At 42.0% G+C, this 27,419-nt stretch overlaps 1 protein-coding gene and 1 long non-coding RNA gene across 4 annotated transcripts in view; both read left to right on the top strand.

Moving 5' to 3' along the window:
* The window catches only part of LOC105691950 (zinc finger protein ush), a 55,955-nt gene extending 30,066 nt beyond the window's left edge, over window positions 1-25,889 (top strand). The window contains exons 1-6 of one of the 3 annotated variants that reach the window (XM_048652545.1): window positions 3,732-4,042; window positions 21,883-22,539; window positions 22,610-23,687; window positions 23,758-24,013; window positions 24,095-24,328; window positions 24,422-25,889. In XM_048652545.1, the coding sequence (XP_048508502.1) occupies window positions 3,970-4,042; window positions 21,883-22,539; window positions 22,610-23,687; window positions 23,758-24,013; window positions 24,095-24,328; window positions 24,422-24,991 (2,868 nt within the window). In that variant the 5' untranslated portion in view covers window positions 3,732-3,969 and the 3' untranslated portion in view covers window positions 24,992-25,889. Of the gene's footprint in view, window positions 1-3,731; window positions 4,043-9,144; window positions 12,023-21,882; window positions 22,540-22,609; window positions 23,688-23,757; window positions 24,014-24,094; window positions 24,329-24,421 lie in introns of those variants that run through there. The other 2 variants (XM_048652546.1, XM_012410790.4) reach the window with 2 other exon arrangements.
* LOC125500275 lies at window positions 18,515-19,769 on the top strand. Its single transcript, XR_007277557.1, has 2 exons — window positions 18,515-19,321; window positions 19,560-19,769. It is a non-coding gene; the product is annotated as an uncharacterized LOC125500275 (long non-coding RNA).
* Window positions 25,890-27,419: the final 1,530 nt, after the last annotated feature.

Below are 27,419 nucleotides of genomic sequence, written 5' to 3'. Positions count from 1 at the left end.
CTCCATTCACGTATCGTGTATCGGTCGGAGAATAGGTAGATTTTCAGCTATTCGTGAACTTCTTCTCACATATTTTATGATCAAATCAAACGCGTGCACGCACGTTATAAAATTCGTAGTGTATGGTGTAATGTTTCTCGAGTATTCTTTATCGAGTTCGTATGGTGGTAAAATTTTTCGAAAAACCGGAAGTAAGACCGGAAGTGTCGCGTGTAAGATATAAAAGACGTCGGCTGTGTTACAGTCTCTTTTTTCAACTTCTTTCGAGGCTGATGAACGTCTTTACTCGCACGTGTTCGAAAGACGCCATAAAATGAAAAAAGAAGAGAAGAAGAAGCGTAGATGTAGGGAATACCATAAAGACAAAGGATTGATCCGCCACATATCAGGTCATCGTGTAGGTACGTAAGACGATCAACCCTCGCCCTCTTGTCTTCAACAAGTGGCAAGTATCTATATACAACGAAACCACCCGCAACTACTTCCGGAGCCCGTTCTATAAAAGAAAAAAAAAACTGAAGAAAAGAAACCGTCGTAAGAAGGAGAAGAGAAAATTGTGATAACAAAGAAATACGCATCCGTGCACTATGATAATGATTTTTACGATAGGTGTGCACGTAAGACTTCCGGATGTCAGGGGAAAGAGTAAGGTGATCACCGTAGAGAGAGGAGAGTGACTTTGGAGGTATTACACACACGTGTATATATATATGTATATATCGAAGTGTACGGATGGATGAGTGAGGAAAAAAAATGAAGGAAGAGAAGCGGGAGAGAGCGTGGTGCGGTGAAGGGAGGAAAAAGATGGGGGAAGAAAAAAAGAAGTGGAGACGAGGGAGAAGCGCGCCTTTTATATCCAAGACGCAAAGTGGTCTCTTCTCTTCTCTCGATAGTCGCTTATCTTATCGGTTGGAAACACTCGCCGCGCGCGCCCCTCAGGAGAAGAAAGAAGAGGAGGAGGAGGAGGAGGAGGAGGAGGAGCAGGAGGAGGAGGAGGAGGGGGTTCGGTTTCAGGGATATGCCATCCTGCAAAGAACGTTATACACGTCAGACAGAGGGATCCATTTATTCGCAAACGCCAAGGACGACGGACGGCACTCTCTTCGACGCGAGAGGCTGGAGAGAGAGAGGGAGAGAGAGGGGGGGGAGAGAGAGAGAGAGAGAGAGAGAGAGAGAGAGAGAGAGAGAGAGAGAGAGAGAGAGAGAGAGAGAGAGAGAGAGAGAGAGAGAGAGAGAGAGAGAGGAGAGAGAGAGAGAGAGAGAGAGAGAGAGAGAGAAGGAATTTATGAAAAGAAACAAATATATACACGGGGCGAGAGGGAGTCGGATACAATAGGAACGTCGAGAAACTCACCCCGAGACTCACTTAATAAATCCGTTCGGACTCGGGGAGGAGAAGAAAATAGGTACGGGAAGGAAAGGAGGGAGGGAGGGGGGGGGGGAGTTTGCGGCGATTTCGACGCGGACAAATCTCTGGGCGATATGACAAAAACTTCTTTTCGAGTTATAGAGTAGCTTCTGCCGGTATCACACCCTGCCCGCCCGTCTGCCTGCAGCAGACAAGACGGCCTCTGTAGGGTTCGCTGGCACACGCGTATATACCTATACGTACCTAGAAGGGCGGACAACTAGAACGATCTGAGTTATCACTGTTCGCGACCCGTTTTGTCAAAGTCCATCGCGTCAACCGAGAAAACCTGAACCACCGGCTCATCCTCCCCCAGCTATATTTCCATATTTATGTTACGTTAATTTATGTACAGGTATACCCCGACCTTATTCAAACTGTACACGAGAACGCGGAGAATTTGCACCAATTGGAGAACAAAAGTGAAGAAGGATTGGAATCCATATATCCTTTTGCTTCTTTTGATTACTTTTCTTGGACGACTTTCGTTTATTTTATTTTTTGAGCAACACGAGACGATTGTCACAATATTTGAGCCTTGAGGGGTCGGCGAGGGGGGTAAGAGGTATGGTCATGACCGTTACCCCGCACCTATACCACCGTCGTGTTCGTGTAGAAGAGAAATTCTTGATATAGCCTCCAGGTTGGGTACGTCGAGGTCATTTCTCATTTGCTTAATCTCCTCCGCAACCGCTTCGTCTAAACCAGCCGACCCCATCCCTTCAATCCCCGTTCAACCCCCGATCTTCTCCTCCGCCCTACATACCTTCACCCCCTTTATACCGAAACAACGGTTTTTCCTCCCATGGATTAATACGCTCACCATTTTTTTTTTCTTTTTTTTTTTTTTCTTTTCCTTCTCTCTCGGTTGCACGAGTTATAGCTAATTTATCGGCAATGTTCGTTACGTGGACCGAGGTGCGGATCAACGTCTGGATCAAAAAATAAAAAAATCAGTAAAACAAGCAGACTAACGAAACTATGATTTTAGAAAAATGAGAGAATTGGGGTGTAAGGAAAATGATAACCAAAGTCCAAGGATTGGAAGAGAGAAAAAAAGACTTTTTTTCACTTTTTTCTCTCCGCATTATATAGACGGCCGTTGATAGGCGTTGGGCATTCCAGTGGCTGGTCCTTGAGAGCGCTTTGGCGCCGTGTTATCTTATTCGTCAAGATTCTCCCGGCTTGCAGGCGGGACCGAGTCGGAACCCGGGGAATAAACGGCGGAGAAGTAAAGAGGGAAAATGAAAAAGGATAAACGCAGCGCGATATTGAGTTACGAAAAAGATAGAAGAGGATGAAAATAGTGTAACAGTGATCTTACTGTTCCGATGCTCTCACGTGCCGCATAAGCTTCCTTGCACACATACTTTTACTCGACGCTCGGTACGGCTCGACTTTTCAACTCCAATCCAATAGCGACTCGCTCGCGTTAGCAACTTCAACTGTATACACATATTTTTATTTTATTACTTTTTGGGGATTCTCTTCGTCACGCCGCACCGATCCCTGGAGAATTCTACTGTCTTTTCCTTCTTTCATTCGCTTTAGTTTTTTTTCCTCTCCTTCTCTTTTTCCATCTTTCGTTTTCCGAGTATCAAAAACTGTAGAAAGAAAGAAGATAAAAAAAAAGATACAAATTATCCCATATACTTATACCCGTATAATCTTCGGATCCAGACAAACTCGCTTTCAGATAATTTTGAGAGGGAGACCAAACGGACGGTAGGGGACTGATAACCGGAGATAGTGGGACTGATAAAGTGCTGATAGATACCGAAAAACTACCTACCTTATTCCCGATAACCGTGGAATTAGTAGACCTGGAATAGGATGAACGAGAAAGCGAGAGAATTAGATATTTATACCAAACTACATCTGAAGAAGGAAAAGAGAAAAGCAAATAAATACACGAGTAAAAACTGGACAAAAACAAAAAAAAAAAACTTGACTAAACTAAACCAAAGTTTACGCAGCCTCTGATATAGACTTAACGGTAGACTGTGTGCGAGGAAAGTAGTAGGAGGTGCAGAGTCGACCGACTGATAACAGGTAATATACTCGTAGACCACGATCAGGATCATTCAGTGCTTGTGTTTCTCTCGTGATGGACGCGTTCACCTCTCTTCGAAAGTTTCTGGAATTTTAAAAGCGACCGATCGTTGTTGTCCCGCGACGAGTTAGGCGATCAGTGGTTGGTGATCACTGCGGTGTAAGAATTTCCCATTTTCTTCCCTCTCCTTCCGATTATTTTCGATTTTTATTTTTCTGTAATTTCATTCACAGTGCAGTGTGAGGTTTTCCAGTGGTTTTTTTTTTCGTTTTTTTTTTTTTTTCGTTTTTTTTTTTTTATCAGCGATTTGCGTGCTACGCAATAATTGAGAAATGATTAAATATTTATTCTTCGTTTATTATTACAATGATAAATCCGTGAGTGAAGAAGAAAAAAATAAGAAGGGAACAAAAAACAAAATGCCGATATAATAATTTTATTTTATCTAATAATTGTAATAAATAAGTCGATCGATTTAAAAAGATAAAAAATAGAAGAGGATACAGTTATGAGTGCGGTCCTCATACTTTGGAGACTAAGATCGAGAGCGAATCTTCGAAATCTGCAATCGGACACGTCTCGTAAGTGACGGGATTATGTTAATTAGTTTTCTTCACGTAGATCAATTTGTTTTGTCATATCAGGGTAGACGCGTCCTGATTGTCATCGGAAAATTTCTAATATCGATTTTGTCCTATCGGTTATAGCGTGGACTTTGTTTTACCGATAGATAATACACGTAATCTGTATCCCATCTTATTTTATCGACCCGATATTATCCATATCAACATCGCCGGCGGTATAATTCACGAGGTTATTTATATGTGACGCGATAACGATCTCGCGGTACCCGTTATCGATCGATATATTTCACGATTACAATCCTCGCGTCTCTACGTTTTGACTCCCGTTACTTTCCCTCGTGCAAATATCCTATCTGGACGTGAATAATTTCTCTTCAGTTTTTTCCATTCATCTTTGATCGTACATCTTATCGGACGATGATCGGTAATGAATCATTTTTTCGCCCTCGTTTTTTTCCTCCAACGGTTGTGTATCAACGTTCGCTAATTGATTGCAACCATTACCGTGGAATCAACAAAAATTGAAGAATCTACGATTGAAGATCGCACCTAATTTGGAAAAAGAAATACCGTCTGGTAGTCAGGCAGCAGTCGAGATGACGTGCGGGGGGAGAGAATGAAATAAAGGGAACGAAGGAAGCGAGAAATATAGATGAAAAAGGAGAGGTAGTGATATTCCGAGTCTGACAAGAGCGGGCGTAAAAACGGGCGGGAGGAGAAAGTTCTCAGGAGATAGCAGATCTTATCTGAGACAAATGTTTGGCCTTCTTCCTGCATTGCGGCGATGGCGGTCGGTCGGTTGGTCGGTTCTACTTCTTATCGCTGCTTTTTCCCGGCTTATATCTGTACCGTCCGATGACGAGAAACCCACCAAAAACGCGCTGCATTTCTTCGCTGCGCAATTATATCAGGTGAAACAAATTTCCGCGAGTTAACGTCGCCCGCTGCACCCTTTCAAAAACGCAATAAAATTACAGAGTTCATTCAAATTTACGAATGATTTTGAGCGAAACGAAATCCAGGTGAATTATTGTACGGCTATCGGGCGACGATATCTCCTTATACATTTTAGTTACACCGCATCTACGTGTAGAAGGATATCAGTCGCGCATAAACCGGCCTCAAATCGCGTCTTCAAATAAATAACGATTGCCTGTATTAATTTGTCGAGAGGCGGTAGAAGTTGACCGCGGGGCGTTTCCGCGCCGGTTTATATGAAACCCTCGTGTCTGCATATACGATCGGTCGTTCTTCGCTCCCTCGCCTCTCCGGACACGGGTATACGTACGTAGCCGTTTTTTTCTCCTCTTTTTCAAATATTATTTTATTCCCCCTTCCCCTTCCCCTTCCCCTTCCCCTTCGTTTTTTCCGTTCCTTTTTTCTTTTTCACTCTGGTTTTATTTCTTCTCGAGGATATCAGGTATAACCGACGTATGTATAAAGTACCTTATGCCGGCCATAACCAGGCTCGATATCTCCGATCTAGAGCCAACAACAATTAGCCCTGGGTTCAAAGTTCGATCTCCGCGTTATGCTGCACCGCACAGCTGTGGGCGTGTAAAACTCGCATCGAGAGCAATCTGAGTAAACAAATCAGTGAATATATAGGTGTATGCATAAGAGTGTATGTATCGAATATATATGTACCGTATATTAATATACACCGAAGCAGATTAAGGGGAGACGAAGAATATGAAGAAATTAAAAACTAGAAAATAAAAGACAATTTTAAAATCAGAAATCTGATATCGTCGAGAACTCCGAGCGCCCCCAAAAAATCATCTTTCTTCATTCTTCTTTCTACATCTCGGGGGCTCTTTTTTTCGCAAGCTTTTGCTTTTGATTTTACACCGTATCGTGCAACGGAAAAAATTCGTCAGACTTCGATCTCGTTCTCTGCATCCGTTTGCTTCGTATGAGACAAAAATTTTGACGAGATTTGACGATTGAGAAAAAAAAACAAACTTTGCGCAATGAAAGATTGAGAAACGCTCGCTACTCCTATGCGGCACGAAGAAGATTCCCTCCTATAGATCAGATATATATATGGACATCGCATACGTATAGAACGTGTCCATATATACATGTATAGGGAGAGGGCGAGGGAGCGGGAGGGCCCTATAAACGCCAACCTGTTATTACATCCCATGCCCTGTACAAATAACGTGTTAATCGGGATATACCCTATCCTTCATAGCCCAACCTCACCTTATTTTAACCCAACCCCCGGATCTTATCCTTATATATGGTGTATACGTACATATACATACGCAATATGCATAGATTGTACATTGAAATGTTATTTCCTTCCTTTATTTTATTGGTTCTTCCCCTCCACCTGCCCCCTCTTTTCAAAATTTCACGTCTCCAATTTCTTTGATTAATTATTTTCTCTCTCTCTCTATCTCTTGTAAAACGGATCCCTTAAAATAATTTTTTATCTTAATTCGAGTCTACGAGTAAAATATTTTACTAACGCACCCCTCCCTTTTCTCTTCGAAGTTTTCCGTATGGGACGAAGATCGTTGCGAGTATTTTTTATCGCCCTTTTTTTTTTTTTTTTCTTTTTCTTCTTCTTTTGTGTGTATGTAGTTTCGCGCGCGCTCCGAAAAGTACCGAAGCAAAAGCGATATAGGAAAAAGGTGAAGGAAAAATAGGAAGAAACAGAGAAGAAGTATATGGGAAAAAATGAGTAAAGAATACAGAAAAAAATAAAACGTGAAAGAAAAAAGGGGAAAAAAAAGGAACTTGTAGAGAGACGAAATGCGCGGTACTTCCTTATCTACCGGTAACGACTCCTCGTTATTAATCGCCGTTTGGCATTCGAGATATCGTGAGAGAGAAAGAGATGCAGAAGGAGAAGACGAGGAGGAAGAAGATGAAGGAGGGCGCGGTGGCATAGGAACTCGAACACCCGACATCGGGTACCAACCTTCGCGAAGCGTACCCATTTCCGTATCAGCGCATACCTTATAGTATACGTATACCTTTCGATATAGCGAACGGGACGAAAAGGAAAAGGGAAAGGAACGAGGTAGGGGAAACATCAGCAATGCTGCATGTCTCGGCGAAAGAGAGCGCCCCTTGCAATCGCGGTATAATCGCGCATTGGGCATCGCGTGTACCGTGCGAACAAACTATGTACGAATATACATAGCTGTATTTATATACGTGTACATAAAACGCACGGTATATCGCCACGTATTTACGTACACCCATATAGTACGCCGCACATGTAGGTGATACGAGGCGTATGAGGTTGTTACATTACATGTGATTATAGTAATTCGTTCCCATTGGTAAAGAGGAGGGTGAGAAGGTCGGGAAGGGATGATGGGAGTAAATCAGAGAGAAATAGAAGAAAGAGGGATCGTACGGGGCCGAGCAAAGGAAGGGATGAGGGGGGGGGGGGGGGCGAGGGAGAGGAACGGGGAGAACGGAGAACGCCGCTGCAATGATTTATTATTTTTATCGCGATTCTACCGCATGAACGCGAAAACCACCCACTCACCCACCGTCATCGGTTAGCTGCTGTTCCTGCTGCTGCTGCTGCTGCTGCTGCTGATGCGTCTTTCTTCTTATTTTCTTCCTCTTTCACCCCTTTTCTCCGTTACGCTCCACCGTAAACATGTACGCGACCATGCGACGAAGAAGAATAATTCCAAACACCGAAAACCGATCGCGTGGAAATCAAAGATCGCTGCACGAAAAGAGAAAAAAAAAAAAGATCGACTCGCTTCGCGATATATTCGAGCTCAATTTTTCGCCAATTTTTTCAGCTCGCAAAACGTTGCAGCAAAAATAAATGAAACGGCGTGTCGGGGACATTAGCGAACTACGGTGTAGATATAGGTACTATATATAGGTTTTCGGTGGTAGACGTATTAAATCTATATATAAATCGCCGACGAGTTGATAGAGAGGTCCTCGTACAAGTAGGAGAAGAAAAAATAAAAAGAAGAATTACAAAAAAAAGAGAGAAAAGAATGAAAAAGAACTCGAAGAGAATCGCACGTTCCCTACACCCAACCGACGAACACCACCTAATGACTCGATGAAAACCTCATCATTACCGCGAAAAGTTTCACCATATACACCCCCTACCCCCCTCGTCGCCCATCCCCCGCAATTCGAGATAGTGGACCCCCTGCGCTATATATGGCAGCAGACCAAACGTCGTTCCCTGCGCTTTTTCTTCTATACCTATACCTGCTTCTCTACCCTAAATTTTCACCTTGATTGCTAAAAAATTACACTAGGATTTATTGCCGCACTACCATACGTTACACACAGCTACAATGTAGTTCGAAGTGACCGATTACCTACGTGCAAACCACCCGCTTACTTTTTCTTATTTTTTCTATCTCTACTTCAACTTTTCTCAAACTCAAAATAAGGGTTTTTGATCGAACTAGTTTCCTCGTTTCTCCTACGTTGCACGCGAATCCTTCATTCGCTGCACGATCATATCTAGTAGGAGAAATCTAGAAATATATAAATTTAAAAACTACATACATATACATACACGTATAGACGTAATCAATTTACCGATACTCAATTATAAATTATCTCTGACAGGGGTAGATCTAGTTATTATGGTATAAGGGGAGGTAGGGGAGCTCATCTCCTCCTCATCCTCCCATATATTTATCCCGCAGGAAAGCTTTTTTTTATTCGTTATTTTTTCTTTTTCTCTATTTCATTTTTTGCCTCAAATAAAAAAGGAAGGAAGGAACGCGGACAGAAAGAAGGATATTTCTGTGATCGGACGCGCGCGCGCGCGTTCCTGCTCGGTCGCGGAGAACTGATTTACACAAGTATATTGAATTTATTGAGATGAGCCAAGAGGATAGCGACCGAAAGGATATTAGCTGCCCCCCCCCCCCCCCCCCCCCCCCCCCCCCCTCCTCGCTGTTCCTCTCTTTACTTCGCTACTCTCTCCCCTCATGACGCATTTATTAAGATCGTTCCACTGATTTATGGAACGCCACCATTCCACAAGGATTGGGTATGTATATATAAATCACATACACATATATACGCAGATTATATAGGCGTTAAAATGTGATTAAAATCCTGCATCAGCAGTTCGTTGAATCGTATATTATACCAGTATAGTTGAATCGGAGAATTTTTTTACCCGTGCTTATACCTATACGTGTAACAGATTTCGAGTAGAGATGCGTGGAAAATAATAAATAGAAAAATTCTAATCCGATTAGATCCGCGATGGGCGAGGTGAATTGTATAATATTTGAGAAATTCCAAGTGAATTTCCAGACGGATGAGAACGACGATTTGTACAATATGACAGATGATATACCGTAGAGTCCGGGATGTGGAACGATATCATTCAGAAATGTCCCAGGGAAACAACAAAACTCTTCGTCTCCGCGAGGACCTCGTCGTCTCTCCTTCCTTCTCTTTTGCTCATCTCCTTTAACCAGACGACGCGACCTTCCGGAATTCTGCAACCCTTCTCCGCAAAACTCACCACGTGCGCCCCCCACACGCACACACGCACACACGCACATACACCACCCCGAAGAACTCTCCGCAGGATCATACATGTATGCAAAGGAGAGTATAACGATATATAGATACAAAGTTGGACCCGAGAGAGTCTATCAGGTGTAATCCAGCTATTCGTCCCACGGGATAAACTACCTGACAGAAAAGCAAATTTTTTGCCAAGAATTCCTTCTCGTTTTTCTTCTTTTCATTAAGCGGGGTGTTTTTTCGTAGTTCCAAAATTTCTAAGCGGTGGGGGCGGTAAATCGAACGTTCCATCGAGGGATGATTCCACAGATTAATAATTCTAATCCCCGGGGATCGGGCTTCATTTTTATTCCGGTGAGCCAGCAAACGGCTGCAGTCAGTTTCGTCGTGGCTATACGATTGATAATCTTGTTAGTGATATCGGCGACCGATCGTTACCAAAATAGCAAAGTTTGGTGGGCGTAAACAAGCGAGTGTAACGTTGTAACGTATACCTTACGTATATATACCTATCATCCTCTGGAAGGCGGTGTGTAGGGATGGGTATGGAAGTTTTCGTTATCAGCGGCACGCAGCGCCGTCTTTATCGGAGCCGCAGTGTCTCCTTATCGGGATCCATTAGAATATCTAAATACCTCCTCCTCCGCTCTCCTTCGCCTCCTTCTCCTTACGAATGGGCGAGGGGGGGAGTCGGAGGGGCAGCCAGCGGGAGGCATGAGGCATGCGGCCACTTGATAACGTTTGCCTGCAGACTGCCATCTTATTTATATTCATCAATGTTGGGCGCCGCTTATCGGCGCGCTCCAGCCACACCAACAGTCCTCCGATCACCGTACAGCGGCGGACCGTACCGTTAGTCCTTCGCAACAACCGACAATTATTTGCAATTCTCTTTGTTTATTCTTGCCACGATATTCCGATAATTTTCTTAAGCATATTTCATCGATTCCTCTCCAACGTTTATCGCAGACCTTATTCTCCAAAGTTATTCGCATTTCTGCGCGACTGGAAGCAAATTTTTTATCAAACTCGTTGATTTTTTCAACGAAATTATTCTTACCTCCCGTTCGCCGAGCTGACCCTCGGGAGAATTAGATGCCGAAAATCTTGTAACTCTACTAAAAGCGGCTCGCCTCTCGGCTCAGGGTGGTGCAGCAGTTGCATCAGGTAATGGCCAGAGCGTGTTGATAGCCGTGTTAATGGCCTGTTTAGTGTTAAACCGCCTGTAAAATATACGTTATATGTATGGAGGATTTTATGTCGATTGGGGTTCGTGTCGGTTGAGACGATCGTGAGCGAAGATCAAGTTATACCGTACCTTATATTTCATAGGATAGTTTTTTTTGTATTTATATAATTTTTCATCTTCCTTTTCGCTCTTACAAGAATTGTTACATATTTGAAGTCAAGTTTTCGTTAGAATATCATCGCGTTTATGTATTCCGGGTGAGGGAAAAATTAGAAGAAAAAAGAGTGAAATTAAAAATTGAGGTTTGCGTAACACCGTGAAAAACTCTGTTAGGTATTCGCAGACACAGACACATAGATACATATACATAATAAATCCATGTCTGCAGGCATCGTGGTGTAAAGAGGTCTATCCCGATCGTTCTACTCGCGAGTAGCCGATGTTATCATCGTCATATTAGAGGAAGTTATAAATCGCATGGAATCTAAAATTGATCTTTTCTGCAGTCGGTGAAGGCGGGCTGCTGGAATTCAGGGGGAGTAAAGAGGTAGAAATCTGCGGCAGGGGGAAGGGGGTGAGTTCCGCGGGTCCAGGCAGAGAAACGGGAGATACGAGAAAAGGGAAATAGAGAAGAACGGGCGAGGAGGCTATACATCGCGGACGGTGAGGATGAGCCCACCCCGTCCTCCCTCCCTCTCTCTCTTTCTCTCCGTCAGTCCCTCTCCATCTCGCCCTTTCTCCTTCTCTCTCTCTGCACCCATCCAGAAGAGGAACCTTCGTGAGATATATCGATTGCGACGCGTCTGCGAGTCAAAGATAAGCACATCCCTCCCCTCCTCCGCCCGCCGCCCCTTTTGCCACCCTCAAAAACACCCTTTCGTGGCGAACGGCGACGGGCTGGTTTCCTTCTCATCCTTACCGGGGGTGGGTATACCTACACGCGAACATCCCGACACCTCCGCCTTTGTTATCGACTGATCGAAATATTTTCCTCAATTAATTTTTTTCACCAAACTTACGGACGATGTCCGTCAAATCCGAGACGTATACGACGGAATATTCATTTCTTCGGTTTCCTCTTGGGAGATATTCTGAGATCGTTCGTGCGGTGCAGTGTACGCGAAAACGAAAAACCGAAGATGAATAGGATGAAGGAAAAGGAAGAAAAAAATGCGGAAGTTATGACGGGAAGATAAGAAGAAGAAAAGAGGAGGCTGGGGTCAATATGACCATATACCTTTCTCTGGTCCTCCGAGTGCTAAAATTAAAACTTCACTCGACGGGTGTAGGTACGACTATAATGTACAAGGTACAACTTAATTGGGTGAAACTGGTCTTCGCGTTACAACCGACCAAACAGCCCGATCTCTCCACCTCTCGGATTTCCCAGAGCCTTCTTTATTTTCTGTTTCTTGTACGTCTTTTTCTTTTCTCTTTTTTCTTTTTTCTTTTTTCTTTTTTCTTTTTTCTTTTTTCTTTTTTCTTTTTTCTTTTTTCTTTTTTCTTTTTTCTTTTTTCTTCCTTACATACAAGACGCACTCCTTGCCTTTTAACTTCATTCTTTCTCTCTTTCTCTCTCTTTACGGTCAGGGGAAAAAAGGACAATAGAATGAAAGAATGGAAGAAACACCATACCTTATACCGATATATACCTCGTGTATCTCACCTGTACAACGCGCACGCGGGCCCCGGAGAGGAATCCTTTATAGAGAGGCTGCTGCTGCTGCTGTTGCTGTGCTGTTGCTGCTCCACGGACCTACACCATGAGGATATCCCAGGGAGAATTTTAATTGGCGGCAATTTGTCCGTTCCACGATTCTCCGAGACGTTAACACTACTCCCACACCTTTACTGCTCATGCTGCTGCTGCTGCTGCTGCTGCCATTGCTCGTTCGCTTGATGCTCACTTCTCGTCTCACTTTCACCGACGCGATGATCACGAAGAATCGTTCGATTTTGATTTTGATTTTGATTTTGATTTTGATTCTTTCTTTCTGTTCTCCCCCTTTTTTTTTGTCTCTTTATCCCGTGTGTGCAGATTTTTTCTTACGACATGAACAGCTTTTCCGGTATAGGTATATACTATATAGGTAATAAGTCTAATTTTGAAATTGATTTTCAAAGTCATCGTGAGGAAAAAATTTGAAAATCAGTCTCGACAAACTGTAAATCTGCGCCCATGACGATATTTTTCGACATTGTCACATTTTACGGGGTTCGTTTTTTTTTTTTTCTCTCCGTTTTTCTCCTCTTCGCGTGTGACGTCACGGTGTAAGTCTGTACCGAAGAGGATGACGAAGAGAGGGGGATCATTACGTTGAGATCACGTCGTCTTCGGATAACCATATAATGAAACGGTTAACGCCTGTATTATGACTATACGCGCCTTTTGACGCCCCCTGGAGCTCCTCTTGGTAAAGATGTGTTATTATAAGACCATCACTGACCAACGATGAGGCTCAATGGCCCGGTAGCCAGACGTCAGCCGCCGACCTCCCGCAGGAAGAACGAGACGAAGAGAAAGAATAAGAAAATGAAAAGGAAGAAGACCGAGAAGAAGTTGAGATTTATGGACTGTGGCATCACATGTGATACCCACCTATTACTCGACGTATGAAATTTTCCGTAGAGATTCCGTGTATTCGGTTCTTTCTTTCTCTTCTCTTTTACTCTCTGTTTTCTCGTTTGCTAAGCGGTCAAATCTGGGACAATTTTACGCGGGGTGATCGAATTACGATAAAACTTGAGCGGTAAAGGGTAAGAGTAGAAAGCGCAAGGGATTTTAATAATATTTTAGAGGGATCGTGAAAGCACTTCCAATATTTTAATTTATTTATTTACCTATATATATATATTTTTTTTTTTCAATCATTCGGTCACACAAATTTCATCAATAATCTCATTTCGATTATTGACAGAAAATTTGTGAGAATTTGGTTCATACGATTTCAAGTGTTACATATCCTATTTGATCGTGAATTTAAAACAAAAATATTACGTAACCATCCAACTCGCAACCTCCTCGTTTATTTTGAAAGATATACACGGTGGCTGATGGTATTTTTTGTGGTTTATTTTTCGCAATCACCCTTCAAGGCTTGCGGGGTTGGTGCGGGATTTATATGTAGATGGTATACCTGTTGCGTCGCGTCGAGGACATCATAAATGATGAAATTAATAGCCGCAGTATGTATGTACATTGTACATACAGCAGTCTCTTTATACGACGGTATACGACGGTATACGCATTTTGTCGTACGCGATGGGTAATACATATTTACGATATGAGGACTAAACGTATAGCTGCGTGGTTTGGTGCAGGGGTGAATTTAATCGATGCGGATTGAGGCGTATGCTAATTCGAAATTTCCTCCCATGTACACCTGCATAAACGTTATTATAATGAACGCTTATACAAAAGTACATCTGATTTTATACAATAATCTGGATGTCAGGATACGTCGCGACTGGGAGAAGATTTTTCACCGTAGCATTCCCTGCCCCGTGATTAGAGTAGAACGAAAAGAAAAAAATAAAATGGCACTATCGCGAGCTGAACCACCGACAATCTCTACCTTCTTTCTGGCAGGCAGGTATATACCTTTATATGTATTATATATACATACGCGAGTAGTACGTATTACACGACGAGATGCGGGGGATAGATGCGCCTGGAAAGGACATCCTGAACCCGAAGAATAAGCAGAAGAAGAGAAAGAAGAAGAAAAAGAAATAGTTGAGCGGGAAACGAAGTGAAGACGGGGAGAAGTGGAACCCTGGAGAACGCGTCGGGAGATTGGGACGCTAAGATGGCGGCCAGGTGTGCCGATTCCACGTGACTTCGCCTCATTCTTTATACACACATTCGCGTACCCTCTTTCTTTGTTTTTATTTTTTTGTTATTCTCTTCTTTGTTTATTCATCCTCCTTCTTTCCTCTTCCAGATCAAAAAGATTCGCGAACTTTCCTCCTCCCTCGGGAGGTGCGCCGGTTACAGTGGATATACAGGGGGAGGCAGAGGGACCCGTGGGCGACGATCTCGAGGTCCCTCTGGAGGGCTCCGACATTATTATAACCTCAACCCCACCACCACGTATCGGGTGATCGTAACGTTCGATCTCCCAATTCTAAGAATCCCATATAACATCCGAAGGAGAAAAGTACCCGCCGACCGCATCCCTCGTTATCAAGTTTCAAATTTACCTAATTCACATTTCCAAAGGATACAGATTTAGATGGATACACGGCCGCGCAGGTTGCGGCCCAGGTAACTTAAATACATTCGCACAAAATTCCTGATCTGTTATACGGGAATGAACTCCGGCTCATCTTCTTCCTAGTTCTTTTATCCCCTTTTTCATACAGATACCGGCGGTAAAAGAAAAAATGAATAAATAAAAACTTGCGAACTGGTTCGCGCGGGGCGAGCTTTTCGATCCGTTCAAGAGACAAGAAAAGAAACTGCTATACGCGGAGCTGACCGTTCTCGTTGGTCGGTCGGTCGGTATAACCTGGTCCAAATATTGGGACAGTGTTGACTTTGGTGGAGGTGCGACGGGACGCGACGCGACGCGACGCGACGCGATCTTCGATCGGTCCTCGTCGACGGAAGACGTTACGCCTGTATATAGGTATGTACACCTGAAAAAAGTGAAGAGGAAAAAAGATCGAGATGAAGAGGTGAGGAAAGAAGAGAATTAAAAAGGAAAGGAGGAAGGAGAGGTTCAAAGGGGGGAACGCAACGCTCTTCGCTTCGGAACTGTGATTGATGACCAACCAGGCTAATGAGGAGCGGTGAGCTGCGAGTGGACCGGATCACGATAAAGAGGTCCAGCCTCAGAGCCGTAACACCTCAGCTGCTGCTTCTTCTTCTTCTTCTTCTTCTTCTTCTTCTTCTTCTTCTTCTTCTTCTTCTTCTTCTTCTTCTTCTTCTTCTTCTTCTTCTTCTTCTTCTTCTTCTTCTTCTTCTTCTTCTTCGTCTAAACCTTCTCCCTCTCCTTTTCAGTCGTCGTCGACGTCCTCGTCCTCTTCGTGCGGGAGGAAGGACTGACTTCGTATCTGATTATCCCCACTTCGCGGACTATCTTTATACTTCTTCGTACATACATAACACGGGTCATGCGATATCACGTAGGAGCGAGCGGAGTGCGAGTTTCAATCAACGGTGCATTTTGGTCATATGCAGATATCCGCGAAACTTCTTTATTCTCTTGCTTCCGAGCTCTTCTTTTTTTTTCATTCCAATTATTCGAAACCGTCGTAATCGTATGCTCTACGTTCTCCGCTCTACGTTCCATTGAAAACCGATTATAAAAAGAAGTATGAAAAAAACAAAAGAAATAAGAATCGGAACGAAGAATCTAGAAACTATAAATCAAAGGAAGAAAAAAATGGTATATTTACCTTGAAAATAATTTTATATAGCCAGAGATGAATGATTGCAATGACTATTATACACGGAAACAATAATATCTCCGAAATCTTTGGAATACATATATACATATATACTCGCCCTATATGGAATATATACATACCAAGGGATAGCGTCTTATACTCTGGAGCAGATATTATATTCTAGTTGAGCCGTTATCGCTACATTCACTGTACACCCATCTCCAGTCAAGATAGGTTTAACATCGCCTAGTATATAGAAGCGAGGGGGTGGAGTTCCCGACGGGAAGAGGGTAGAGGAAAGAGGAGAGCGGAAAGAGGGATGATGGAGGACGGAGTAGCAAGAGCGGGGTAGGAGTGAAAGGAGAACGGGATGAGGTGGCAGGGGGAGGCACTGCATGCAGCTGATAAGGCTCTCCAGACCGATAGCGAAACGTCCAGGTTCCCTACCTCCGTATTCCCGCTGCTATCCCAACATTATTCTCTCCGTCTCTCTCACACCCTCTCCCTCCGACTCACACACACCGCGTATACACCACATATACTTCACCCTCCCCCCCCCCCCCCCCTCACATCCCGAACCGCAAAAAGGATCAGGACCAATGGTTTTCAACGACCAAGTCCAACGCCTGCACAGGTTTTCGGATAAGCAACAATAAAATTTACTCTAAAAAAAGATGAAGAAAAAACAACAACCATCTAATAGTTCTTTTTATATTTCTCAGAATGCAGTTCTGATATATTTGCCATATATATTGTATGTATTAAATTGGAAAGAATTGAAGAAGAAGCAAAATATGGACAGAACTTCTCCTTGCGTGAGATCATTTGTATTTATTTTATACAAGTTTTTCTTCTTTCTTCGACCGGAAGATACGGGACATCGGATTTGACACGAAGTAATTATTATTACCGATTTATTAACGCGTATACGTTGAGGAAAAGTGGAAGTTTTTTTTCACACTCTCGGTATCGCACCCCCTCGAAAAAAACATTCGCCTCGATAATTTGCTGCAGCATCAACGGCAGCCGCAGCGGAGCAGCTAAGCTAACACCTTATTCGTTTAGCTGAAACGCGTGTGCATCTTATAACACTTTCCATAACACCCATATATATTACGCGTACGTGCGTGTTCGCGTGCGTGCGCGTACGTGTACAGTTGATACTCACGTACTGGATGCGTTGTTGAAAATATATATACTGAAATCTCACCGCCCCGTAAGAATTATGCACCATCCGAACAGCCATTATCCGCTCCCACAATCGCGACCATTCGTTCGTCTAATGGACAGCTTGCTCAAGTCGTCGACGACAAAGTTCTCTGTGAGACCATATCGTACAACACCCTCGGAATAAACTCCCCCGCATATCATCCTGAAGGAGTCGCGGTATCCCTTATATTCCCGCCTGTACAACACCGACGATCACTCGATAACAAAAAAACAAAAAAAAAAAAAAAATTGAAAGAAAAGAAAAAGGGAGAAAAAACTAACTACAAATTACGAGAAGTAGTTCAACCGATACCTTCACGTTTCCCGATCAAACGTTGGGATTTGAAAAATTGCATTCCTCGGGATCATGTACAATACATTTCTGAGGTGTTGATATTATAAAGTGTACGCGGTAAATAAATTATAAAATTTTTAAGGACGCTGCACCAAGTAGATGGGGGGAGGGGGAGGAAGCGGCGCATTGCACCGGTCAGAAATCGCGTAACGTCTCGAAGTCACGAAACGGCAATATAATAAATCCGCAATATATTTTGGAATGTTTGAACATCCCTTTTATAAGGTTAACTGCACTTTTAACAACATCTCCGAGGGTTGTAGATCGTAAAAACGTTGAACGTGTATTTTCTGATTTATTATGTCTGAAGGAAAATGCTGCGGGGTATAGGTGTAGCTATTGGTATATTGAAAATATTATCCCGATGCATGGTTTCAAATAATTGATGTAGATCTTTGAAATTCCGAACCCAAAAACTTGATCCAACGATCTATGAAACTCGAGGAAAAAAATGGCAAATAAAAACTCGAGAAATAAATCACTGAGATCACTTAAACGATTATTACACGTATGGAACCGTATGGAAAATCGGTCAAACGGAATAGGTGATAGAGAAAGAGAATGAGCGAGAGAAAAAAAAAAGAGTTATCTCTATAATAAAGTATAACGAACGTTGAGGTGATGATCTGATACCCAAGGAGGAGAAGAAGAAGAAGAAGAAGAAGAAGAAGAAGAAGAAGAAGAAGAAGAAGAAGAAGAAGAAGAAGAAGAAGAAGAAGAAGAAGAAGAAGAAGAAGAAGAAGAAGAAGAAGAAGAAGAAGAAGAAGAAGAAGAAGAAGAAGAAGAAGAAGAAGAAGAAGAAGAAGAAGAAGAAGAAGAAGAAGAAGAAGAAGAAGAAGAAGAAGAAGAAGAAGAAGAAGAAGAAGAAGAAGAAGAAGAAGAAGAAGAAGAAGAAGAAGAAGAAGAAGAAAGAAATAGAAGGCATAGAAGTAAAAAAGAAAAGAGGGTAAGGGGAGTTAAGCCGAAGGAGATCTTGGGCCGGGCGCGATCAGATATAGAAGAGGACTCTTGGGCCCGGTCTGGCCAGATCTCGAGATACCGGAATTTAATAACCTGACGTAGCAGGGCAAAAGGGGGAGGTGGTACGGGGGGAGGGGGGGGGGGGGGGCAATAATATCGGATAGATATTGATCTTTAATTAGGCACACGGCGAGGGAATGCGAGATTAGATCACCACCCTGGTAGTAGTCAGTCTCGAGTCCGCGTGCAACTGACGCGAACATGAACTAGAAATCTAACTTTTAGATTTCTCTTTATCGATCGTCATCCACGTATACTCGCTCTCATTCTTTTCGGATGAATCGTTTTTACTCCTTCCAATTCACACGTAAATCCTGGACCCGGTAGAAATATGTTTAATGAAGAAATTAAAGGAATCGGTTGTAAAATCGTAGTCAATTTGGTCCTCTCGCTGGGAGCTCTCGTCTTCGTCCGGCTCGACGATGAAGAAGGAGAAAGAGAAGACGACGACGACGCCCTACTCGATATCTCTTAATGACCGCCTCGTCTCAGACTTAATCGACAACACGTATAAACCATCTTGCTTCTGCATATTCAACGCGTCCTCGTTCGCGCGTGGAGCAGCAGCAGCAGCAGCGGTTAAGATGGAGTTTTTAAGAGACACACACACGTAAGTGCAGTTGTTAGTAAGCTGCCTTCCACCGGTGGCTTGACTACTCTTTCTTCGGTCGTTCATGTGAGCCGCGTGACAGATGCCTTCGAAGATACCGGCGAAGGTGAAACGAAACAAGACAGTATGAAAAATTACACACCACCGGCGAAACCATGCACAACGTGCCAAACTACTCTGCATGAAACTATCTTTTTTAGTTTTTTCGCTTTATTTTAATTCATTTTTATTACTACAGATAAAATGGCAATCAGAGAACACTCAGTTAGGAAAGGGGATATCAGAAGCTCAACTTAGTTTTACTCTGAAAGGCGAGGCGAATGAGAAGAAAAAAACATTCAATCAATAAATAAATTCAAAAAAATGAAGAAGAAAAAATAATTCTCCGTAAACCATTTATGCGCTATTTCAGTCTGAAGAAAAAAAAAATGAAAAAACTTGGTTTTATTTTCTGAGAAGTAAATCCAATGTACATATGTTTTTGTTTTTTTTCCTAACATACGTAGATAGGTGTACCGTATAACCCGTGCGTGGGATTCCCATTCTATGATATTATGTAAATGAATTTCCATCAAATTTTGTAGGGGAACAAAGAGGACGGAACAATTCGTGCGGGTTAAAAACTTATCGTAGACATTTAATAAAACCGACGATGTCTGGTGTTTGGGATGCTCCAGACGCTAGACAGACGAGAAATTGATGAAAAGTGATTAGCTGTCGAAAGAAACTCGATGGATTTATAGGTGTATAGTGAGAGAGGTGAATGACACTCGGATTTCGAGTCTGTTCCAGACGGTTCCCGGTGACATACTCCCAGTATCTCACACTTGGGGACATCTGGTCAGTCTGGCGACCGAGGCAACTTATTTTGAGATAGGTATATCGTGGTGTAACGTGATGTGATGTCGTGTCATGTGATGCGGGATGATGACCGGTCAGTTCATCTGTTCCGGTACGAACGGCTGAAACAATTTTTAAATTCAGTTTATGGATTAATTCTGGAATGATTACAAGTCTGACATCTTTGGAACAGCATGGATTTTCAGCGGAAGTTGATTATTTGCACCCTTGAAAAGTTTCGAAACTAATCGAAATATTTTCACTTCCTTTAAATCCACTTCCCTGTTTGAACTATTGAGTAGAGATTAATCGGGTTATCTCATCGCTACAGCTCGAGATATCATCGAATTGCAATCTGATCGCTGACCTCAAAAACTCACATCTTATTTCTATCAGTTGTTTGCCAGCGAATAATACAGAGTGTGAAGGGGTGAATTCATGATCGTTGAAAAGTAAGAAGAGCGTGCGCGAGGTACTCTATAGGTAAAAAAAAAAAAATATAGATAAAGGAAAAGAGAAACCAACTGACTTGCGACCATCGGCGGTGTTTTAGTTCTTAGAATTAAAGTCAAGGTAGAGGAAGGAAAAAATAGAAGCCGAAGGTGAAGGTAAAAGAACAGGAGTAGTAAGGAGTTTATTACCTGGAACGGAGAGACAATTATTTTAAGGTGCATAGCTAGAAGAGAGGGATAAGGCGTTTGCGCTCCGAGAATGAATAAGGCGGCGTGTTGTCGGTGCATGGTGGTGCACAGGTACATCTTGAGCTCTCACTTAACAGCAACCACACTGTCACGATCAGGATGCCACATTAGCATATCTCCGATTAACGTGTAGAAAAAAAGAGCTTTGGCGCACAAGTGGTGGTTGGCTACCTAGGGTACGAAGTTGCGCCGCCGGTGGTTGAACGGACCGAAGAGTTTCTATCTGTACCCCGTACCTCTAACAACGGTGATCGTTGAGGGCTCACTCCCGCGGGAACGAAGGGAGACGGAAACGTCCCCCGTTCGAACCGATAGAACGGTATAGAGGAGGGTAGAGGGGAGAAATTCAACCGAGTCGCAGGTGAGGTCAAGCGACGAACGTCCTTCTTTAACTTAGCATATGTCGGGTTGGTATACTCCTGTGCAGGTTACCACACGAATTTGCATACCGACGACGAAAGACGCTCGGATCTGACAATTGAGTCCAGCAGGGAACAAGACTCACCCGCAGAAATCGATACCTCGACGTTCGTAAAATATTTCTGACTTTTCACCCACAATCATATATCGGCTAAAATCACCGTCGAAAGTCATGCCAATGACCAGACAAGGGTCAAGTCGTATACAAGACGGGTGAAAAATACACACAAACGTTAAACACCGATACACATTATACACTTTTAATCATCGCCTGCCTACCATACCGTACCATACCATACCACACCATACACCTTTCCGAGCGTGGTGCTCTGCACGGTATCGTTTCTGAGAAAGGCTTATCGGGTCGGCGATATGTTAATAGCGACCGTGTTCCCCATTCCAAGATATACATACATCGGGTTTGCAGAGTACGAGTATACTGTAGGGTGAAAATTTCTTACAGAGTACTACCCTGGTGCAGGATATATTCGGTTTTATGCATAAAAAGCATTGATTGCCATTGTTTGTGCCATTTTACTTTTTATTTTTCAGTTTAAGTTTGAGTCGAGTCGTCAAGTATCGGAATAACTTTTGTTACAGGGGAAGATGAAGAGTGGAGTGACTCGGAAAAGACCCCATCAGTAAGCAGTGGTGTCGAAGGCGGAGGATCTGGAGTGTCTAGTCCTGCGGCTGCACATCCTGGCGAGGAAGAGTCCAGCCTTCCACCACCTCCACGATTGAATTCCGAGGAGACAAGACCTTGTTTGAAATCGCAAAACGTTCATAGCGCCGAAGATGGTAGAAAAAGATTTTCGAACAGCAAAACCGAGGATATTGATAATATCACTTGTGCGAGAAAATTCCAACAAGAAAGAGGCCCGACTTTACGGACGCCCGGTGACCTGAGCCCGAAGGATAATATTAAAATTAAAGATGACGACGATGATGCTATCGAGTGTGTCAAAGTCGCTAATGACTTGACTAAAAGGACTTCCCCCTCTTACAATTCCGCGAGAAGAAAAAGTGCTCGTAGGATCGGGGATTCGAGGAGGCTAGAAGAAGCGTCTTCACCTATTCAAACGAAAAAAATCAAACTCGAAGAGGATAACAACACTCCAAAATTGAGACTGAACGCTAGTCTGGCAACTGACCCTGCCCTACGACCTGCTGCCGTTGCCGGTTTAACTATCCAACAACAGGATAACAAGTCAAACACAAATTCCACCCCACCCCCACTCCCGGCAGTCCTCCAGAACGGTTAGTGAATCACATTTGAACACTGCTAATTTTATTCACAAAAACACATAATTCTTCTTTCGATTTTTAGCCATAACGTCCGGTCGACTTTTTATTCTGCCAAACGATGGTAAGGAGGAAACAGCCAGACCTGTTCCCCTGATCTGTCCACCCTGTGGTATACGTTTCAGTTCAGCGAGTACTTTAGAAGCTCATAGAACGTTCTACTGCGCTCACCGTCCTCGAGCGGATGAGGAAAGTGCGAACGACGATGACGATCAGGAGAAAACATCAGGATCTAAATTTGAAGTCCGTAAAGCGTACGCTTGTCCTCACTGCTCTTACAGTGCGGACAAGAAAGTTTCGCTCAACAGGCACATGCGGATGCACGCAGCTTCTCCCGTACCACCACCGTCAATTTCTCAGCCTCCGTGTACGACACCCGGAAGTCCTTCGAACGGTTCGATTGTTAACGAAGAGGCTGAAAGATACTGCAGAAATTGTGACATAAGGTTTAGCTCTCTGAAAACTTATAGGGCTCATAAGACGCACTATTGCAGTACGAGGCACGTCGTTAAAGACCTTCTACAACCGACGTCTCTGAAAGGTTCTCCTCCAGCCAGTTCGAGTCCCGGAGATTCTCCACCTCCTCAACCCTGCCTTGCACTACCTACCAACCCCATCCTCATCGTACCATATTCCTTATTTAGAGGAGCGAGTGTACTAGCCGCTCCAGCACTTCCTACTCCAGATACAGCTTGCTTTTTACTCCCCAACGGAGCCCTTCAGCCAATGACAAGAGGCCTCACGGCTCCACAGACTACGACTGATGCTCCGACGGTATTAAGAGCAGCTAATAAACCCGCAACGCCAATTTCCGGAGGTAATAATTCGAATGTTAATTCGTCATCGATGACCTCCGGACCGCTGGATCTCAGCGTAAGAAGATCCCTCGTCCCTCAGGACGAAAAGGAGAACAGAGTCTCACCGGTTCCCTCGTTACCAACGCCAGGGAGCCCTAGGTCCAGAGGTAGTAGTCCGAGAACTAGGTCTCTTCCCACAGGACAAATCAGTCCAGCACCACCACCACCGACTGAATTAGCTTTAAGATTAGCCGAACTACCGCCGCCTCCTGTACCCGGAGTTCTCGTCAAGCAGGGAGTCTCTAGGTAAGTTCGTTGATTTATCCATTTGTTTACAAGCGTTCTTAGTTCCGGGACTAAATTACCATTTTTACAGGTGTAAGGAATGTAATATCGTATTCTGTCGGCACGAGAACTTCGTCGCTCACAAAAAGCATTATTGTCAGGCCAGAGAGAACCCGATAAGCAGTCCACCTCCTTCTGGAACACCATCGCCTCCTCTTTATCAACTGATATGTGCTGCTTGTGGCATAAAATTTGCATCCCTTGACAACTTGGCAGCGCATCAGGCATTCTATTGCGAAAAGAGATCCGAGCCCTCGAAACATCAGGCGAGATGTTCAAAATGCAAGGTAAACTACGTCGTTTGTGAAGTGATTTATATAAGTATATTTTCGAAGAAAATATGTGAACGGTGTGAATTCTTTTTACAGGCAACGATAGAACCAGGAACGACGCACACTTGTACGATCGGACCTACGGGAGGTTGGCGATGTCCAGTTTGCGGATCCGTCAGTCCAACTGCCGGCGCAGCCCAAAGACACATGGATGCGCATCAGGGTGTCAAAGCATTTCGGTGCACGATATGTCGTTATAAAGGGAATACTCTTCGCGGTATGAGGACACATATTAGAATGCATTTCGAAAAACGTGGTACAGACTTACAGGTGAGAATTATATCTTAATTGAAATTGTACGAACATTTCGGAATTATCTTTTTGACATTTCATTTACGGATTTTTTACCCATTCCTGTCACAGGAAGAAAATTACATAACTTGTGTTCTCGACGATGAAACAATTCCTACTGCTCCGACACCCGAACCAGCAGCCGCTACCACGCCGGATGAGATTCCAGGGGATCAACCGATTCTTCACAGTACTTCGTCAGTGAATGGAAATTTGTCGGAAGTGATTCAGAAAAGTCCCCAGCTCGTACAAAGTGGCGTAACGACGGCGAAGACAGCAATATTAACAACAGCGACCAGTACGACGTCAAACACATCATCCGTTATGATACCAAATAATATTATTCCTCACGTAGGTGTTAAACAGGAAAGAGACGATACGCCACCACCAGAAGAGAGTTTAGACCCTACAAAAACAGGACCCAGATATTGCCATTCTTGTGACATAAGTTTTACCTATTTAAGTACCTTTATTGCACACAAGAAATTTTACTGCTCAAGTCATGCGGGAGAAGCAAGCAATAATAACAACAATTCTAGTAGCCACGTTGATCACCCTACAACAAATTCTAGTGCTCCTAGTACTCCCGTTAATTCTGCCAATGCTGCACCTACTAACAGGAGCGAAGCTTCCGTACTTTAAATTTTCATTTAAACTAATAAAATTAATGGATTTCGAAAACAAGAGAAGAATAGTAGAGAAAGTAAAAGAGATATATGAACGCCGAGTTATTTCTATCATTTTCTAGTATTTTTTTTTTTATACAAGTCCGCGGAATCAATCGGGAGACTGAGAGTTGTAGTTCGTTTATGTCGGTTTCTACTTTTCAGTGTTTTATTTTGCTTGTTTCGTGTTTGCGTTTTTTGTTCACAGACATCAAGAGTGCGATGTTATCGAGAGTTTATATGTATGTAGCATTAATTTTTTTTGTTTTTCAATTTACAAAAACTATAGCTAAATATTGTTTTCATGTAAAGTCTTTGCTACAATCTTCTAGTCATTCAAAAATGTATTCGCTAAATTTTCCCATACTAATCATGAACGGTGAAGAAAAAATTTCGAACAAACAAACGAATCAACGTTGAAAAACTCCTTTCCGGACACTGTAAAGTTGAAACAAAAGATATAAAAATAAATAGGTAAAAAAGAAACACGTCTCTCTATATATGTACATAACTATACCTACGAAATATTATGTACTTCAAAAAATTTCTCTCTGTAATATAAGATTCAAAATTCTTAAAAACATTAAATTTTACAAGTACATAAATTCTACGTTTTTCGCATAGATAAAAATGAATATAATGCTACTAAGAGTAATAAAAAGAACATTATTAGTAATAGTAATAATAATAATAACAACAACAACAACAATAATAATCATAATAACAGTAGGACTAGTAGCTGTAGTGGTAGAAGTAGTAGTAGTAATAGTAGTACACGATAAGATGTAAGGGTATAGTTATACCTACACAACCTATGAAAATTCGCAACTCCAAAACTAAGGGTATTACAAAAGATTAAAAAAGTCTGTTCTACATTTTATGATTTATTTTATCCGTTAGTCAACCTTCTTTTTTTTTCTCTCGTTTTTATCATTCATCGACTCTTCGCTATTTCTTTCATATTAATTCATATCATATGCATACATATAAATGATAAAATCCGTGTATAAAAGTTGACTACATAACATTAAAAAATAAAAACAAACAAGAAAAAGGAAAAAATTCAACGGAACATTCTGTCGTTGACTTTACCTACCTATCTATTATAGTTTAATAACGTCAATAATTATAAATATATGATGATGAATATAGCTGATAGATAACAATAGTAGTAATAGTGATAAGAATGATAATAATAGTTATTATTTAGTGATGATGATGATGATGATGTTGATGATGATGATGATGATGATGATGATGATGATGATGATGATGATGATGATGATGATGATGATGATGATGATGATGATGATGATGATGATGATGATGATGATGATGATGATGATGATGATATTAATGAGAACATTAACAGTAAGAATAATATTAATAATCACGACAAAAATAATAATAACAATAATTACAATAATCATAATAGCATTAATAATGAATCATAAATGATTGATGAACAATAAATTAATAATCTATGTACATACGTACATAATGAATATAGGTATATGAAAGAAGAGAAGTGAGAGTGTTCAGAAAATCGTAGGACTTATAATTGTTGTACGTTTATAATATTACAAACGAGGAAGAATGGAAGAAACAGGCGATAACAAGAAATGAAATGACATACATCAGAATATATCAACCTACCTATGCCTATTTATGTATCAAATATGTTAGGGTACAAGATAGAATAGGAAAAGCAAAAAATTACATCCAAGACAGCGGAAAAGGCTTGACAAAAATTGATAGTAATTCCGTAGCACAAGATAATAGATGAAAACTAGTGAGACAAAATGATAGGGGAATCTCATGACACTGCGATAGTCTCGTATAAAGATTGAGAATACAATAATTGATTATTTAATTATTTAACTAAACAATACAAACACACATTGAATAAATAAAGTGTATCAAACCAAGCCCAAAACAAACGAAATAATTTTCAGATGTAAAAATGGTGTACAGTAGAAAATTGGAGTATTAAATATTGATAATGATGATAACAATAATCATGATGATAATAATAGTATTGATAAGCGTACGATGTACGATAGTTGATACGTTTAATGAGGATAATGAATATCATAGTGGTGATCATATGATAATATTAAGAATTATTATATACATCCAGAACGATTCAAATCTCAACTTATGAATCTGTTATACACGTAATATAGACATATGTATGTAGGAAAACATGTATAACACCGTCATCCAAAAGTTTCCGGGCACATCTCTGGTAACAGTTGACCAATCGCCAAATTGAGAATTTCATTGTTTCAACGAGTTTTGTAATCATCAAATCAGTTTCATTTCGAAAGTATTATTAGCAAATGTTTTTTGTCTTTTTCTTTCCATGATTAGATATAAATATTTTTATCCAGAAACTTTTGAAT

Source organism: Athalia rosae, chromosome 3 (genome assembly GCF_917208135.1).
Source record: "Athalia rosae chromosome 3, iyAthRosa1.1, whole genome shotgun sequence".
NCBI lineage: Eukaryota > Metazoa > Arthropoda > Insecta > Hymenoptera > Athaliidae > Athalia > Athalia rosae.
This window is presented reverse-complemented; position numbering and strand designations above follow the sequence as displayed.